The sequence below is a fragment of the Cervus canadensis genome, chromosome 12, assembly GCF_019320065.1.
Source record: "Cervus canadensis isolate Bull #8, Minnesota chromosome 12, ASM1932006v1, whole genome shotgun sequence".
NCBI lineage: Eukaryota > Metazoa > Chordata > Mammalia > Artiodactyla > Cervidae > Cervus > Cervus canadensis.
This window is the reverse complement of record NC_057397.1, coordinates 24,934,628-24,953,241: the sequence shown is the minus strand read 5'-3', so window position 1 is coordinate 24,953,241 and position 18,614 is coordinate 24,934,628. Positions and strand designations below refer to the sequence as shown.

The 18,614-nt window shown below is 42.1% G+C and overlaps 1 protein-coding gene across 1 annotated transcript in view; it reads left to right on the top strand.

Annotated features, from left to right (window-relative positions):
• Positions 1 to 8,686: 8,686 nt before the first annotated feature.
• Positions 8,687 to 18,614, top strand: part of CA8 (carbonic anhydrase 8) — an 88,176-nt gene continuing 78,248 nt past the window's right edge. Inside the window, exons 1-2 of the mRNA XM_043483822.1 lie at positions 8,687 to 9,151; positions 10,600 to 10,791. Of these exons, the coding sequence (XP_043339757.1) occupies positions 9,052 to 9,151; positions 10,600 to 10,791 (292 nt within the window). The 5' untranslated portion in view covers positions 8,687 to 9,051. The remainder of the gene's footprint in view (positions 9,152 to 10,599; positions 10,792 to 18,614) is intronic.

Genomic DNA, 18,614 nt, shown 5'->3' with positions numbered 1-18,614 from the left:
TTTTGGGGAATCTCACAAATATGTAAATCATAAAGACATTCCTAAATATGAGTACAACAATAATAGTAGCAAGATAGACAATAATCAAACTAATCATGACAATAATCAACTCAAAGATAACATGATCTGCAAATACTGACACCAAATGTCAGTTTCTTATAATTACAGCCATAATAATTACACTATTTGAGTGCTTATCAGTGGCAGATACAGTCCATTTTGCTATAATGTGATACATGTGTTCCTAAAAAACACTGTGCTCTGCAAAATTGGCAAAAATAACCACAAGGCTTCTGGGGAACATGGGATTGGGGTACAACATTCAAACCCTTCAACAGGGACATACTGAAAAAAAAAGCAAAGGAACTGAATAAAATGGAAGGAGTTTTTTTTTTTGGAAGGAGATTTTTAACACTTGTTTAAGGTTAAAAAATGCATAAATGCTAAAAATAAGTGTGACATTTTAACTTGGAAAAGACCTGATGCTTTTTTTGTGGAAGTGTTTGCAGCATATGACTTACTTCAAAGGGGTTAAAAGAAGGTCACCTTAAGTCTGATGGAGAGCTGTCAGGTCAGATGTAGCTGGCCAATGTCTGAGTATGTGCGTGTATGGTCCCTACAAGACTCAGGTCAACTGGGTGCAGTTTTTTCTGCTTCTGTCTCGTGTTTCTCACAGAAAAGAAAGTGGCCTGAGCAAACAGGGAAGTCTTGGTGCGCTCAAATTGTTCCCTATTAATATATCAATTCCATCGAAACAAATCTGCATTTTCATAACAGGCAACCTATTAATAGTAGGACTGACTGTTTTAGTTTAAGTCCATTACGTATTTGAACTTAGGTGATCCTCTCAACACCTGCTTTGGTTTGATACTATTATTGTCTTCTTTTTATTGATGAGGAAACTGAGGCAAAGAGAGCTTAAATGACTTGATCAAGATCAGAGCTTGTTACACAACACAGTCATTATACTATCCCACCTTCCAACATAGTATATTCTACTCAGGATAATCATCTATTTAATAAGATATGTGTCTCCATCAGTTTTCAAGAGTGTGTGCATGTTCATGCTCAGTCGTGTCCAACTCTTTGCAACCCTGTGGACTGTAGCCTGCCAGGTCCCTCTGTCCATAGGATTTCCCAGGCAAGAATACTGGAGTGGGTTGCCATTTCCTTCTCCAGGGGATCTTCCCAACCCAGGGATCAAACCTGAGTTTTGTGATTCTCCTGCTTTGGCAGGCAGATTCTTTACCACTTGCCACTCGGGAAGCCCCTGTTAGATCAACTAAGGAAGCACTTAATTTATGTCCCATTGACAGACAGTTGCAAATGTAAATGGATGAATAACTAATGACATTCTGAATGGGATTTTGGTAAAACAGTGGCTAAAAATTGACTCTAAGGTAACAGGCAGGAAATGGGTATGGAATAAGTGTTGGCTATAGAGCTGGTTATACGTGGTTAACTCCTGCACTTGTTAGCTGTGTGAACAGGGCAAAGCACTTAATTCTCTGAGTTGCAGTTTCCTCATCAATAAAAAATACCTTTTGTCATATCATTATGAATGAATGAGCAAATCACATTACACATATAATATGTAAAAGGTGATTAGCAAATCACCAGCTAATGAGAGATGACCCTGAAGTCCATCAGGAGAAATCAAATCAGTCAGCAGGGCAAGCCTGAAGTTGGAGCAGAGGCTGAGACAAATACAAGAACAGACAGGGGAGAGGTCAGAGGAGCAGCAGAGATGGACTCATGCATGGTCGCAGAATAACGTACACCTAATCAGAGTCTTAAAGTTACATACAGAATGTACAGCACAAAGAGCGAATCCTAATGTAAGCAATGGACTTTAGTTAATAATAACGTATGTTATTATTGGCTCATCAATTGAAACAAATGTACCTCTGAATGCAAGATGCTAATAATAGGGGAAACCAGGCTGACGTGAGGGGGTAGGTGGCAACTGTCTGTACTTTCTGCTTAATTGTTTTGGAACAAAAACTGCTCAGAAAATAATGTCTATTAATTAAAAAAAGTTTTAGTTTTGCAAGGCTCTTTTCCCAAGCTTCCTTCCTTAGCTTGCTTGATCCTTCTATTTTTGATACTCTTGACTCTGGCTGCCAAGACTGGTCTAGCACTTAATTTTCTGAGTTTCAGTTTCTTCATCTATTAAAAAAACATCTTTTGTTATAATACTATGAATTAATGATCAAAATCACATTACACACACATAATAAGTCTTAGTCATTCCATCACGCCCAACTCATTGTGACCCCATTGTCTGTAGCCCGCCAGGTTCCTCTGTCCATGGAATTCTCCAGGCAAGAGTACAGCAGTGGGTTGCCATTTCCTTCTCTAGGGGATCTTCTCCACCCAGGGCTTGAACCTGGGTCTCCCACATTGCAGGTAGACTCTTTACCAACTGAGCCAGCAGGGAAGCTCCATACATAATATATGATTAGCAAATCATCAGCCTGTGAGAGAGGATCCTGCAGTTTGCCCAGAGACAGGATGCAACAGAGCTGGCATGCAAATTTAAATTGTCTGGCTTCTGACTGTTCTACAACCATGTTCTCCTGGTTGTAGAGACAGAATGGCGGCTGGGTTCACCATCTCTCAGGCAGTCAGTTGGGCCGTTCTGAGTGTAGATTCTAGAGAGAGACAGACTTTAGGTCACCCACCTCCTCTGTTCGTGACCACAGACCATTTGAGCCTTTCTTTTCTCATCTGAATGTGGGATGATATTATTGAAACTCTCATGAGAATTAAAGGAAACAATCTATGAGAAATGCTTGGCATAGCATCTGGTACACTGTTACCGCTGTTTCAGTTTTTTATGATGCATAATAAACCACCCTGAAGCTTAGAGGCTTTAAACAATGATTTATGATTTCTCACAACGCTGTGGGTTAGGAATTCCAGCAGGACTCAGACGGGCAACTTTTCTGCTCCACATATTGTCAGCTGGGGCCACTCACCTGGCTGTGCTTGGCTGCGGCTACTAGGGGCTGGAAGGTCCTGCTCACGTGTGCCTCGTGGTATTGTCACGTGGCTAGCTTGGGCTTCCTCACAGCATAGCTGGCTCAGGATGGTAGAGTTTCTCCCATGATGACTGGTTCCTAAGAGCAAAAGAGGAATTGGCCAGTCCTCTCAGAGGCTCAGCCCTGAACTTGCCCAGGGTCAAGCCACCACATCGCTCCTGGACAAAGAAATCACACAGCCAGCCTTGAGTTGGGGGAAGGGTAACCGGAGTCCCCCATCACGTGCCTCAGGACAGGAGTGACCGCAGCCATTGCTGGAGATAACTGCGTGCTCAAATACTTTCCTGTGAATTGCCCTCTCATTTTACATGACAAGCATAGCTGCATCTCCTACTGCCAACAGCATGTTGTAAGGCAGAGTGAGGTGCCCTTGTTGTTGAGGGAACAGAAGTACAAGTGTGGCCAGCAGGCTACTCTAACCTAGCCGCTGCATCATCCCTTCATGTCAAGAGGGCTCAACACATTTTTATTTTATTCTATTTATGTTTAATTCTATTTATATAATTTTGGCTGTGCCTTGTGGCTTGCAGGATCTTAGTTCCCCAATCAGGGATTGAGCCTGGGTGACAGCAGTGAAAGCGCTGAGTCCTAACCACTGAACCACCAGTGAATTCCCCTCCATACATGCTTAGTATTGTTGTCCTGCCAACAGTGTGTACCCACCTATCATCTATTTTGTAATATATTTCATGTCATGAGACTACTGTGAGACTCTTTTAAAAAGTTACTAAAACAGAGACATGCCATTTAAAGGTATCAATTTACCTTTTCACTGACAGCACAGAAAACCTTCTATTAACACCTCAGAAAAAGAAAATAAACCTGATTGAAAAGTAAGCCCAGGCTGGCTTCTATATTCGAGTTTTTGCTGTTTGTTTTTCCTTTGCACTGGAATGCCCTTCTTACCTGGCTTCCTCCTCCCTTCTGTGGGCAAAAAGAACACTTATTTATCTTCTGAAACCCAGCTCGCATGTCATTTCCTTTATGAAGCCCCTGTTGACACACCTGCCACCAAGTAAACGTGGTCACTCCCTTCTCGAGGCTCCACTGCACCCTGAAAGCTTCCACTGTGGCAAGCATAACTTTTATTGCACTAACATATTGATAAAGGTTAATCAGAGGGAGCATGGAGGCTAATTCCTGAGTCCTACTATGAGAGGATACAGAGAGAAATGAGACGAACCTCTTGCCATTGGGGAGCTCATTGTCTATTGGGGCAACAATAACTTCGAACATGGTCTTCGTTTCAGGGCTAGAGATCCACACAGGGTTGTTACGGACACACTTTAACCACGTGAGTAGGGGATACCAGGTGGCACAGTGGTAAAGAACCTCCTGCCAAGGCAGGAGACCCAAGAGACACGGGTTTAATCCCTGGGTCAGGAAGACCCCCTGGAGAAGGAAATGGTGACCTGCTCCAGTATTCTTGCCTGGAAAATCCCGTGGACAGAGAAGCTTAGGAGGCGACAGTGCCTGGGATCACTCAGACACAACAGAGCACACGCACAACACAACACAGCAGGGGCTATCATTTGGCAGACTCCTAGGAAGGCTCTCTGCAGAGAGCCTTTTACCTGCTATAAAGAGAGATCAGGAGCCATCAATATAATGATCTCAGACATCCCGACTTCAGCCTCTGCCATTTTTGTGTTGGAGGAAGCTTCGAGTCCCAGGTGTAATTGGTGTGATCTCAGAGAAGCAAGGGCAGCAATGGCCCATGTTTACTGTAAGAGATGGGGGTTTTTCAATATATAAGGACTTTCTCATGGTGTGGTGAAGTTGTGAGGATCCCAGGTAGAGCCAGGGCTGCTAAAAGGTTTGCAAGGAAAAGATAAGGGCATTGTTTAAGGCTGTTTGGTTTCCTTACAGGTCAGAGAGGTACTTTTACTATGAAAAAAAAGAAAGGAGAGACACATGTAAAAAAGCATTTGAGTCAATGAAGATTACCCTTGTCCTTACCTGAATGACTACGGTAATAGTCAGATTTGCTAGGTTATGCTGCTGTAACAAACAGCCCCACAATCTCAGTGGTTTATTTCTCATTGACATTACATGCTGACTTCAGAATGGCTGTAGTTCTGACCTCTATGTTTTTCATTCCAGGATCCAGACTGACTGAAGGAGCAGTGCTTTTCTTGGACTGGGTCATTTTGGGGCAGAGAGACAAACATGGTGGTGGACCCACTCAATAACTCCTAAAGCTTCTATTGGAAAGTGGTATGTGCACTTCACTCATATTTAATTGGTCAAAGCAATGAGGTTCAGTCTCACAGAAGGGACCAGAAAATGACAAGAATATTATTTACACAATTTACCACAGCTACACAGAACCCTAAGATTAAAAGCTGATGGTTCTGAAGACAAGAGACCAAGAATATGTCATACAAATTAGATTGACAAGTGCAACTTGAACCAGGAAAAATATGAGAGTAATCTGTTGAAGAAAGAAATATGAAAAAAATCAAGGATTTCCCAAGGTGGTCCAGTGGTTAAGAATCTGTCTTCCAATGCAAGGGACTTGGGTTCTATCTGTGGTTGGGGCACTAAGATCCCACAATCTGCTGGGCAACTAAGCCTGCTCAGCCCAACTACTGAGCCCACATGTTCTAGAGCCTGTGCTCTGCAACCAGAGAAAGCCCAAGTGCTGCAATGAAGACCGAAACATCTTTAACCCTCCCAAAAAAGAATCAGAACTTGCCTAATAAACAAAGCTTAAAAACTTCAGAAATAAAAAATGTATATAGTGAGGAAAATTTTGCTGTCTTTAACCGACAAACCAAAAATCAGACTAGCAAACAAAACAATCGGCAAAGTGTCTTACTTCAGACACGAGCCCACCGAAGCCCACCTGTTTTGAGGATCATGGATGGGTTTTGGCAGGTCACATAAGGCATTTAGAGGAGAAAATGGATCTAAAGCAAGCACTTTCATGATTAGCATCATTAGTTGTGCTGGCAACACTACTCTGTCACTCAGCAGACAACCAAAGTTCTACTCACCTTTTTTGGTTTGCCTCCAATGCTGTCTTTTCCCAGAAACTTTCCTTGATCACTGTTTTGTGTATGAATTGCATCTTCCTTAGATGTGATGGTACTTGCACCTCTATTTAATATATTGCCTTTATTATAGTTAATTATTTACTTTTACCTCCTCACCCCCAAGACAACTGTGAATTCCTTGAGTGCAGAAACAGGAATTTGTACATTTTAGGGTCTCCCATAGTGCCTAGTACAGAAAAGTGCACACAAAGGAACATAATTCATTGTTGTTGAAGTTTAGAAATTTATGATCTGGTTCGAAGCATCTTGACAGGCAAATGTTAGCTCCATCTGTGAGGTGTTCCCAGAGCCTACATGCATAAAAGAAGAAAGAAATGATTGTTAATGACAATTCTAGGGCTCAAACTCACCAGTACAGTAAGAAAGCCTTGGTAAGATAGGCTAAGGGGGAGGGAAGGATTGGGAGTAGGGGGCTGTGTAAGTGTGAGGTTCTTTGAAACAATACCAGTATCTCTTTGTTCTTGTGCTACCTAGATTATTTTGTTCCTTTTAGGTGTTTCTATTTTTCTTTTCTTAGTATAAAATAGTAATTAATTACATAGGTCTTAGTTTCAATAAGTTGTTTTAGGATGTGGTTTGATCTCAGTTATGCAAACACTCAAAGAAAGCAATATACAGTTAATTTGAGGACTTAAATATGATATTAGACTGAAATGCATTAAAATTATACAGAGGGCTATGTAGAGTACTTACGTTCATAATATAGAGCATGAATATTTTTAGACTTTCTGATATTAGATTAGGTGTGCTTGTTCTATTTTGTAAATCAAAGAATTGGCCTATATCTTTGATCTATGTGTTTAGGTTTTTATGGTGACAGATATCTTATAATAACTAGAAATAGAAATTCCATCTTTAGTGATAATACAGTATGGGGATCTAAGAAGAGAAGGTCTTAAGGTGCAGTTAATTAGCAGAAATCTGAAGCACACAGTCTCAAAGCAATTAAGGCTGTTAATTGAATATGTGGATGCATGGTGGAATGGCTCATATGTTGTTGGGCAGGGTACCCTAGGCTGGCAGAGAGCAATTACATTATACATATGAAGTTGAAAAATTCACAGACAACAAATATGGGTAAAAGTACATTTGTCTAGTAGTTAACTGGATTTATGAATGGTGATACATTGTGGGCTATATGCAAATTTGTCTATGAGAAGCAAAATCCAGCATTAACTATTCAATCTTTCAGCCTATCTGTGGGGAGATATGGCATATGACATATGGCATACCTTTTATTCATGGAAAACTGAGCTTTTCCAGGAGATTTTGCTGTCTTCTGATTTGGCAAACATCTCTAACTCACATGCTCCTTTAAATGAAATTGGTGGTCACACAATGGCTGCCACCTAGCATCCATGCAGTTTTGGGGGTAGAAGGGAATGGACATTGTTGTTGAGCTCAAGGCCTCTAGGCGATCTTGTTATCAAGAGCTTCCTGGGTTCTGTGAGTTGCAGCATTTGATGAATGTATGAACCTACTTCTAAAAAGAAACTTGACTGAAATGTTCAAGGCTGTGAAAAAGGTTTCAAAAACATAAAGAGAAATAAAATGTTCCTTTTAGAAGAACTTAAGTGGAAAGTGGTTAATATTTGGGACAGTGCTCATTATTTTTAAAGGCTATATCTATCCCCCATTCCCCTCTGTCCTGTCCCCCCACACCCCCAACCTCTGCCTCCCCGGTGCATGCTCAGTCGTGTCCCAGTCTTCCTGACCTAATGGACTGTAGCCTGCCAGGCTCTTCTGTCCGTGGGATTTCCCAGGCAAGAATACTGGAGTCGGTTGTATTATGCACACAGTCCTAAAAATGCGAGGTTAACCTGCCCTAGGTTATTGACTGGAACAGGAGGTTGAAGTCATTCACGCTGGATTGAGAAGCATATTCAAAAGATGACTTTTTGGAGCAGGAAAGTTCCTGTTTGTTATGTAATGTGTGCGTTTCATTATTTACACGATTTCCCCGGGCGATTGGGAGCTGTGTACACAGCCAGCTGCGTCCGAAGCAGCAACCCAGGCTTGAAATAAAACTAAACAGCCTTCTTTTATTGCCTTTGACTCCTTATGCCTATATTTTTTTTAATGGAAAAATTTCCCTAAATTACTTCTCTAGATTAAAACATTTTTTTCCCTTAAATATTTGTAGGAACTATAGGCTTCCTGGAAAATTTTCCGTACTCCTTTCCACTGGTCTCTAAGGATGAATTAAATTAAAAAGTGAATATTCAATGACAAAGATTCGGATCGGGAAAGTTTTTTGGTTTTGGTAAGGGGTTCTCAAGCCCTCTCTCATCGGGGTGATTCATCTCTCTTCTCCCGACCCACTTCGTTCTTTGTGGTATTTCCTGGAGTCAGATGACAATACACAAGGGTAGGGAGCCCTGGCCAAGGTTCTGCGCACCGGGTGCTCAGGGCAGACCCCGGGGTTCTAGAAGGAAGGCGCGGGAGCGGGGTATGTGTGTGTTGGGGGGTCCGCTGTGTGTGTCGTTGGTGGGGGCGGCGGGGTCCGCCGTTTCCACGGCTTCGCCCCGGAGCCCCGGCGTTTCCCTGCGGTCCACCGCAGGCCCGGCCCGAGCGCAGGGGGCGGTCCCTCCCGTCCAGCCCCGCCCCGGTCGGGTTTATAACCTGCCTGCTCGCGCTCCTGGAGCCGCAGCTTCTCTTGCGCTCCTGCCGGGCTCGGGCTGCGAGTCCCCGGCCCGCCGCCCGAAAGACTCCCGCCTGGCACGCCGCGTGCTCGCATCCACGTTGCCCTTCACGGCACGCGCTCACACTCATCCCCGCTCACACTCATCCCCCTCGCACACACGCGCGCTCACACTCACGGCAGCGCTCCCCCTGGAACGCGCGCTCACACTTTCCCACTCACACCCCACTCGCGCCCCGGAGCGCTCGCTCTGCAGGGGCGCGCAGGCACCGCCGGCGAGAGCGCCGAGGGGACCCACGGCCTCCCCATGGCTGACCTGAGCTTCATCGAAGATTCCGTGGCCTTCCCGGAGAAGGAGGAGGATGATGAGGAAGAGGAAGAAGGCGTGGAGTGGGGCTACGAGGAAGGTAACCCGCCGCGCGTCAGGAGGCTGGCGCTCCCCGCGCCTCGGCCGCCCCTCTTTCCCACGTGGGTCCCCGGCCCGTTTAGGGGCAGCAGGCGCTCGGGGCAGAGCGGGCGCTGCCCGCGTGCTTCTCCGGGAGCCCGGCCTTGGTCCCGACAGCGGTTGGCACCTGCCGCCGGTGGGCGAGCCCAAAGGCTGCGTTGGTGACAGTTCCGTCTGGCTAGTAGCGAGAAGAGCAGCTTTAACTGTTACTGAACACCTTGAGAATGCAGCGTTACTGAAACTCTTATTTTCTTTCTTTGAAAAAAATTCTTTGGTTTACAGAGTTGTGTTAGTTTCAGATGTACAGCAAAGTGATTCAGTTATACAAACGCATATATTCACTCTTTTCCAGATTCTTGTCTCTTATCGCGTCCGTGAAACTATTTCTTGCTTGCCTGAAGGGAGAAAGTATCTATTTGAGCTACTGAGTTTTCTAGAAGGATGCTGACACCGTTCAACTTTTCCTGAACTAGTCCTGAGTTTTTGAGCTGAATCAGTGGGCCTGGCAAGATGGGGATTGACCTTGTATAAAAAGTTTAGTTTCCTAAAATGTATCCCTGAAGATGTAGGACTCCTAATGGAGCTGACAATTGGTGCTGATGTTGACTACATATCTGCAACAAATGCAGAGTTTATAACTTGCATGATGCAAATATGGAAAGAGTATTATCTATATATGCATGATATATAGGTATGTGTATATAGGAGTATGTGTGTGTGTGCTCAGTTGCTAAGTCATGTCTGACTCTGCAACTTTATGGCCTGTAGCCTGCCAGGCTTCTCTGTCCATGGGATTTCCCAGGCAAGAATAGGAGAGTGGGTTTCCATTTCCTTCTCAAGGGGATCCTCCCAACCTAGGAATAGAACCCATGTCTCCTGCTTGGAATGTGGATTCTTGACCACTGAGCCACCCAGGAAGCCCTGTATATATGAATATGCACACTTCAAACTATTGTTTGCATTTCTGATAAGAAATTTTTACTCACTAGCGTCAGATTTTTGGTTTTTGACTCTCACCAAGAACGTTGAGAGTTACAGGAATTTTCCAAGTACTTAACGTAATTGAACTAATGAGCAGAGGAAATTTTTGTGGTATTGTTTCTTTTTCTAATCACTTAAAGATCTGAGTTTCCTAGAGCCATAAATTAGTACCTCTATGTACGCAAATAGAACATTTTGTTAGTTTGGGACTCCGAATGTGATATTTGATAGCATTAGATCATTCAACCTATGAGTGCAAAAATGCATGCACTTTATTAATACTATGTCTTATCTGTAAAGAGACAGTAGTCATAATCTTCTTAATAGTGGCAAGGATCATAAACAATGTTTAAACTAGTTTTCCCATGTTAAATTTTGCTGTAACTTATTTTTTCAATCCGTTCTAAGTTTGCTTCATTTTGTCCTCAGGTGTTGAGTGGGGCTTGGTGTTTCCGGATGCTAATGGGGAGTACCAGTCCCCCATTAACTTGAACTCAAGAGAGGCTCGATATGACCCCTCACTGCTGGATATCCGCCTCTCCCCGAATTATGTGGTCTGCCGGGACTGTGAGGTCGCCAATGACGGGCATACCATTCAGGTTATCCTGAAGTCGAAATCAGGTATTTTAGATGTTTCTGTGTGCTTCTTATTAAACTAGCAGTCATTGCCAAGCTAATTTAGCTTGTATGACCTTAATGGTAGGACTAACCTAGCTCTGTTGTCAGGATACCTTTATATACCATAGCATGCATTTTGGGGGAATTATTTTCTGAAACATTTTGGAAAGGATGAAATTATGAAGGTGTCAGTTGGTTGTCCCATGTTATATGATGTTATTGGAACAACCTTAGTTGGTCAAATTCCAGCTCTGTAAAATTTGAGGAAAAGTATATACAAATGTATGATGCTGGAGCTCCAGTATTTTGGTCATCTGATGTGAACAGACGACTCATTGGTAAAGTCCCTGATGCTGGGAAAGATTGAGGGCAGAAGGAGAAGAGGGTGTCAGAGGATGAGATGGCTGGACGGCATCACTGATGCAATGAACATGAGCTTGGTCAAACTCCGGGAGATGGTCAGAGACAGAGAGGCCTGGTGTGTTGCAGTCCATGGGGTCTCAAAGAATTGGACATGACTGGGCGACTGAGCAACAACATACGCAAGTATACAAATCTTCGTTTTGTCCAAAGTGTTGATTAGCTCAAATCATTTAGATAATTATAATTCTGTCTTACTGCTTTGTAAAACTGAAGATCAGCATTTATTGATATAATTTGGCATCCAAGATAGACTTTTCAAATTAATTTTCTTTACTATATTAATATATAATTATATATAATATAATTAACAGTAATATTAATATAATTAATATGGCAAGAAGAATTTTAATTAATAGCAGTAAAAATCAGTCTCTAAACTCAGTGAGAGATTTAAATGGCAAACAAAACTCTTATTTATTTTTTTAACTCTCCTCCTCCCTTCTGAACCTATTTGAGTTGGATCTGAAATGTTTTTTAGAAAAACTATTGGATAATTACCAAGGAAATTGCTTTTTTGCTTATATATGGGGGAGAGGAGAGCAGAATATTTTAAAATTAGCATTAATTTCTTGCTTTTCATAGTGAATACTAACTACACTTCTTGGCAAGAATGTAAAATCAGGAATATGTTGAAATATTGGGGAGTATTTAATAAACAGAGACCAACTGTACTCAGATTAATTCTGAATCAATAAATTTGATATTTCAAGCCATAAAATCTTTGGGTTTAATGTTAGATAGGACAGGTATTGATTTCCAACTATGAATATTTTATTCATTGTGAATATTCAGTTCAGTTCAGTTCAGTTGCTCAGTCGTGTCCGACTCTTTGCGACCCCAGGAACTGCAGTACACCAGGCCTCTCTGTCCATCACCAATTCCCGGAGTTTACTCAAACTCATGTCCATCAAGTTGGTGATGCCATCCATCCAGCTCATCCTCTGTCATCCCCTTCTCCTCCTGCCCCCAATCCCTCCCAGCATCAGGGCCTTTTCCAATGAGTCAACTCTTCGCATGAGGTGGCCAAAGTATTGGAGTTTCAGCTTCAACATCAGTACTTCCAATGAACACCCAGGACTGATCTCCTTTAGGATGGACTGGTTGGATCTCCTTGCAGTCCAAGGGACTCTCAAGAGTCTTCTCCAACACCACAGTTCAAAACCATCAATTCTTTGGCACTCAGCTTTCTTTATAGTCCAACTCTCACATCCATACATGATCACTGGAAAAATCATAGCCTTGACTAGATAGACCTTTGCTGGCAAAGGAATGTCTCTGCTTTTTAATATGCTATCTAGGTTGGTCATAACTTTCCTTCCAAGGAGTCAGTGTCTTTTAATTTCATGGCTGCATTCACCATCTGCAGTGATTTTGGAGCCCCAAAAAAATAAAATCTGACACTGGTTCCACTGTTTCCCCATCTATTTTCCATGAAGTGATGGGACCAGATGCCCTGATCTTAGTTTTCTGAATGTTGAGCTTTAAGCCAACTGTTTCACTCTCCTCTTTCACTTTCATCAAGAAGCTTTTTAGTTCCTCTTCACTTTCTGCCATAAGGGTGGTGTCATCTGCATATCTGAGGTTGTTGATATTTCTCCTGGCAATCTTGATTCCAGCTTGTGCTTCCTCCAGCCCAGCATTTCTCATGATGTACTCTGCATATAAGTTAAATAAGCAGGGTGACAATATACAGCCCTGATGTACTCCTTTTCCTATTTGGAACCAGTCTGTTGTTCCATGTCCAGTTCTATCTGTTGCTTCCTGACCTGCATACAGGTTTCTCAAGAGGCAGGTCAGGTAGTCTGGTATTCCCATCTCTTTCAGAATTTTCCACAGTTTATTGTGATCCACACAGTCAAAAGTTTAGTGAATATTCCTGAGCTTTAATTTAGTCTTCCTGGCTACTCTGAGTCTAGACAAGGTAAGGCTGTTTCCCAAAATAGAATCTAAGGTGTAGTCAAAAGGGCAGTGTCAGATATAAACTCGAACTTAAGTCAGGTGTTTTTTGGGGGAGGGCTATCTATGATGGGGCATCATGTATTAATTTTAAAGTACGTAGTAAAATTATTGAATGCTGACTGTCCTGACATAGGAAACGTGATAAGGTAATGTTAGTATTACACTGTAAATTGTCTTGGTTTATGTCAACATACCATTTCATTTCTGTAAATAAACATTTACATATCTATACAACTAACATGCATTTCACATCAGGCACCATGGTGATTGAATGTTGGTTTGTATACAGATGGGTAAGATGGTTCTTGAAGATTTCTATTAATGACAACACAGTCCTCTATGGTGTCAGAGTAAATGCAACCTGGTGTTCTAAAAGTGTCACAAGAATGTAGAGGAATGAACAAGTCCAAATGCTGTCAATTAAGACAATTTGTGTTCATTCTTGCTCAAAGATCAAATTTATTCCATCACATTGAGTTTGCCATTTTTTTTCTGGTGCCTTCTCAAGCATTCACAATTTTCTGTGGCCCCTCAGTTCAGTTCAGTTCAGTCGCTCAGTCGTGTCCGACTCTTGGCGACCCTATGAATCTCAGCATGCCAGGCCTCCCTGTCCATCACCAATTTCCAGAGTTTACTCAAACTCATGTCCATCAAGTTGGTGATGCCATCCATCCAGCTCATCCTCTGTCATCCCCTTCTCCTCCTGCCCCCAATCCCTCCCAGCATCAGGGTCTTTTCCAATGAGTCAACTCTTTGCATGAGGCGGCCAAAGTATTGGAGTTTCAGCTTCAGCATCAGTCCTTCCAATGAACACCCGGGACTGATCTCCTTTAGGATGGACTGGTTGGATCTCCTTGCAGTCCAAGGGACTCTCAAGTGTCTTCTCCAACACCACAGTTCAAAAGCATCAATTCTTTGGCACTCAGCTTTCTTCACAGTCCAACTCTCACATCCATACATGACCACTGGAAAAACCATAGCCTTGACTAGACAGACCTTTGCTGGCAATGTAATGTCTCTGCTTTTTAATATGCTATCTAGGTTGGTCATAACTTTCCTTCCAAGGAGTCAGCGTCTTTTAATTTCATGGCTGCCCCAAAACAGAGCCCATCAAGCATTGTTTCGGCTCTCTGCCCATACGGTCCTGCCCTGACCACTGAAGAAGAGTTGTCTGTGTTTCTGTCTGGGCCTGTTTGGCGCACATACTCTGACCCCTTCCTCCATCCTCTTTAGAGACCTTGCTCCATCAGATGCCTGTCTCCTTTCTACCACTACAGTCATTTCTTCACTGTTTCTCCCTTTTCAGTATTTCTCCATACTTAAAAAAAAAAATAACAAAGAAACCTGTGTCTGGAGCAGTTTATTTATTTACCCAGGTTCCATCCTTGGGTTGGGAAGATCTCCTGGAGGAGGAAATGGCAACCCACTCCAGTATTCTTGCCTGGAGAATCCCATGGACAGAGGAGCCTGGCAGGCTACAGCCTATGGGGTCACAAAGAGTTGGACATGACAGAGCAAATGAGCACATGGAAGTTTTGCCCCCCATCATCCCTGTATACTTATAGTTGTTATTTAAATTAGCTCAGTGTTTTTATTATTATGACTGTGCAACTATTGTTTCCAGCTGAGGCTATGTTCTGTTTCCTTTATTGAATAATGTGTGGGGGGGGCCCACCCCTGGTATAAGTGTATTTTTGTTTATTTGGTTTTTTGTTTATCCATCATGGTTTCATTTCCACACTCTCTGACAGCTAACAGGCACATCTTCTCCCAGGACATTCAGAAAGTCCTTTGAAGTCCTTCTGTCCCTCATATCCACCCTTCCTTCTCTCCTCCAGCCCACCTGGATTGCCATTGCCTGCAGCATCCTAGATCTCAGGCCTAGGAAGTCCACTGACTGTCTGTGTGCTCAATCCCATGTTTGCTGGATGATGTGATCCTCTTTTGAGACTGTTCCCTCCTTTCAGAGAGTTTTTGGTTTATTTCCTCCCACAGTTCATCTCCTAGTAACTTGCTGAGAAGAAGGGCTTGTGAGAGTAAATATTTAGATATCTTGTGTGTCTCTGTGCTGGGTGCTTGGTGGGCCCAAAAATCAAAAGATAATTGTCTTTTATTTCTCAGGAACTTTCTTATATTATTTAATTGATAAATTTTCTGTTTTTTCCCCTCTTTTTCCATTAACTCTTTATTTATTTATTTTTGTATTTTAAATTTTGTTTTATTTTATTTTTTATTTTTTTTTCCATTTATTTTTATTAGTTGGAGGCTAATTACTTTACAATATTGTAGTGGTTTTTGTCATACCTTGACATGAATCAGCCATGGATTTACATGTATTCCCCATCCTGATCCCCCCTCCCACCTCCTCTCCACCCGATCCTCTGTCTTCCCAGTGCACCAGGCCCGAGCACTTGTTCATGCATCCCAATCATATGCTGGTCCTTTCTGAATCACTGTTTTGCATAGGGATGTTTACATGCCCACGTATTCCCCATCCCGATCCCCCCTCCCACCTCCCTCTCCACCCGATTCCTCTGGGTCTTCCCAGTGCACCAGGCCCGAGCACTTGTCTCATGCATCCCACCTGGGCTGGTGATCTGTTTCACCATAGATAATATACATGCTGTTCTTTCGAAACATCCACCCTTACCTTCTCCCCACAGAGTTCAAAAGTCTGTTCTGTATTTCTGTGTCTCTTTTCTGTTTTGCATATAGGGTTATCATTACCATCTTTCTAAATTCCATATATATGTGTTAGTATGCTGTAATGTTCTTTATCTTTCTGGCTTACTTCACTCTGTATAATGGGCTCCAGTTTCATCCATCTCATTAGAACTGTTCAAATGAATTCTTTTAACGGCTGAGTAAATATTCCATGGTGTATATGTACCACAGCTTCCTTATCCATTCATCTGCTGATGGGCATCTAGGTGCTTCCATGTCCTGGCTATTATAAACAGTGCTACGATGAACATTGGGGTGCACGTGTCTCTTTCAGATCTGGTTTCCTCAGTGTGTATGCCCAGAAGTGGGATTGCTGGGTCATATGGCAGTTCTATTCCAGTTTTTTAAGAAATCTCCACACTGTTTTCCATAGCGGCTGTACTAGTTTGCATTCCCACCAACAGTGTAAGAGGGTTCCCTTTTCTCCACACCCTCTCCAGCATTTATTGCTTGTAGACTTTTGGATAGCACCATCCTGACTGGTGTGTAATGGTACCTCATTGTGGTTTTGATTTGCATTTCTCTAATAATGAGTGATGTTGAGCATCTTTTCATGTGTTTGTTAGCCATCTGTATGTCTCTTTTGGAGAAATGTGTGTTGTAGTTTCTTGGCCCATTTTTGATTGGGTCATTTATTTTTCTGGAGTTGAGCTGCAGGAGTTGCTTGTATATTTTTGAGATTAATCCTTTGTCTGTTGCTTCATTTGCTATTATTTTCTCCCAATCTGAGGGCTGTCTTTTCACCTTGCTTATAGTTTCCTTTGTAGTGCAAAAGCTTTTAAGTTTCATTAGGTCCCATTTGCTTATTTTTACTTTTGTTTCTAATATTCTGGGATGTGGGTCATAGAGGATCCTGCTGTGATTTATGTCGGAGAGTCATTAACTCTTTTTTTAAGGTCTTCTTTCTTCTATTTTGTTAGATTTCCTCAACTTATTTCTTTTTTTAAATTTATTTTTATTAGTTGGAGGCTAATTACTTTACAATATTGTAGTTGTCAGCCATGGATTTACATGTGTTATTTCTTTCTATTAAATTTCTACTCTCTTATATCTGGCTTCTAATTGTCTTATATTTATCTCTAATCTGCTCCTATATTTTTAATTTATAAAATATGGTGCTTATTCTATGAATTAAAAAAAAAAAACACCTACCAGTGTTTATTTCTTGATTACAGGATCTTTTTTCTGTTCTGTGTGTCTGTTTTATTCTGGGGTTCTTCTTCTGTTTGTTTTGGTCTCTCTCTTTTATGCCGGAGGTTCTTCTCAAATGTCCAGTGATCTTTGGCTCTTTGTTCACGTTTAGTAATGGGTCTGAAAGTCGAGTTAGAGGCTCTGCATGTGGGCAGGGATTGAGGTCTGGTGGCTGTCACAGTAACGTGGTTAAGTAGGAGCAGGCTGTGTTGTTGGAGGAGCCTTTGTAGGTTTATGAATTTCTCTGGGGGAAGCCGTGTGATGGCTCACACTTGGCTGTCTGTATTCTGGTTGTTGACTGCAGGTGAAAAAGCGTGTAACCAGAGGGTACATCCATTATAGTTAATGAACCTACACTGACACCTCATCTACACCCAGAGTCCATAGTTTACATTAGGGTTTGCTCTTGGTGTTTTTGAGCTTGAACAAATGTTTAATGACATGTGTCCACTACTGTAATATCATATAGAATGATTTCACTGCCCTAAAAATTCTGTGTGTTCCTCCTTTTCTTCTGTCTCTCTCCCCAGCTCTTGGCGATCACAAACCCTTATACTGTCTCCATAGTTTTGCATTTTTCATGTCATGTGGTTGGAATCATACATTTTATAGGCTTCTACTTGGCTTCTTTTGCTTGGTAGTAATGCATCGAAGTTTCCTTGGATGCTGTTTTGTTTTTTATTTAATAAAAAATTTGTAGAATAAGCACAATTAAAATTTTTTTGGGGGACTTCCCTGGTGGTCCAGTGGTTGAGTCTTCACTTCCAGTGCAGGGAATCGTGGGTTCGATCCCTGGTTGGGAAGCTAAGAGCCCACATACCTTGTGGCCAAAAAATCAAAACATAAAATGGAAACAGTATTGTAACAAATTCAATAAAGACTTTAAAAATGGTCTATATAAGAAGTCTTAAATTTTTTTTGTTTTGTATTAAAAAAGAGTACAGAATTACTAAAAGGAGTTACAACAACTGTAGTATAATTTAAATACTTCCACTTATTAAGTGAAAGCTTTTAGCATAATCCTTATGGTATAGTTTCCTTAGATAAGTGTGCTTAGTCGCTCATTCGTGTCTGACTCTTGCGACCGCATAGGCTGTAGCCTGCCAGGCTCCTCTGTCCATGGGATTCTCCAGGCAAGAATACTGAAGTGGGTTGCCCTTTCCTTCTCCAGGGTATCTTCCTGACCCAGGAATTGAACCTGGGTCTCCTGCATTGCAGGCAGACTCTTTACTGACTGAGCTATGAGGGAAGCCCTTAATAACCCTATCTGGGGTTTTAAATTTGAGAGATGTCATGAGCACAAGTCTTTCACTCCAGACCTCCTGCTGAAAGTTTCCAAACCAAGGTCATTGATAAGCTCCTCATCCCATGATCAAAGGACCACTTTAAAATCCTTACAGTACTTTAATTCTGCTGCATTTGCAGTGAAATTTTTGGAAACTCTCCTCTTGGTCTCAATGACACCAGTTCTGGATGTTTCTTCTTAATTTTGACTACCTTTCCTCTGCCAGTTCTTCATTCCCCATTAT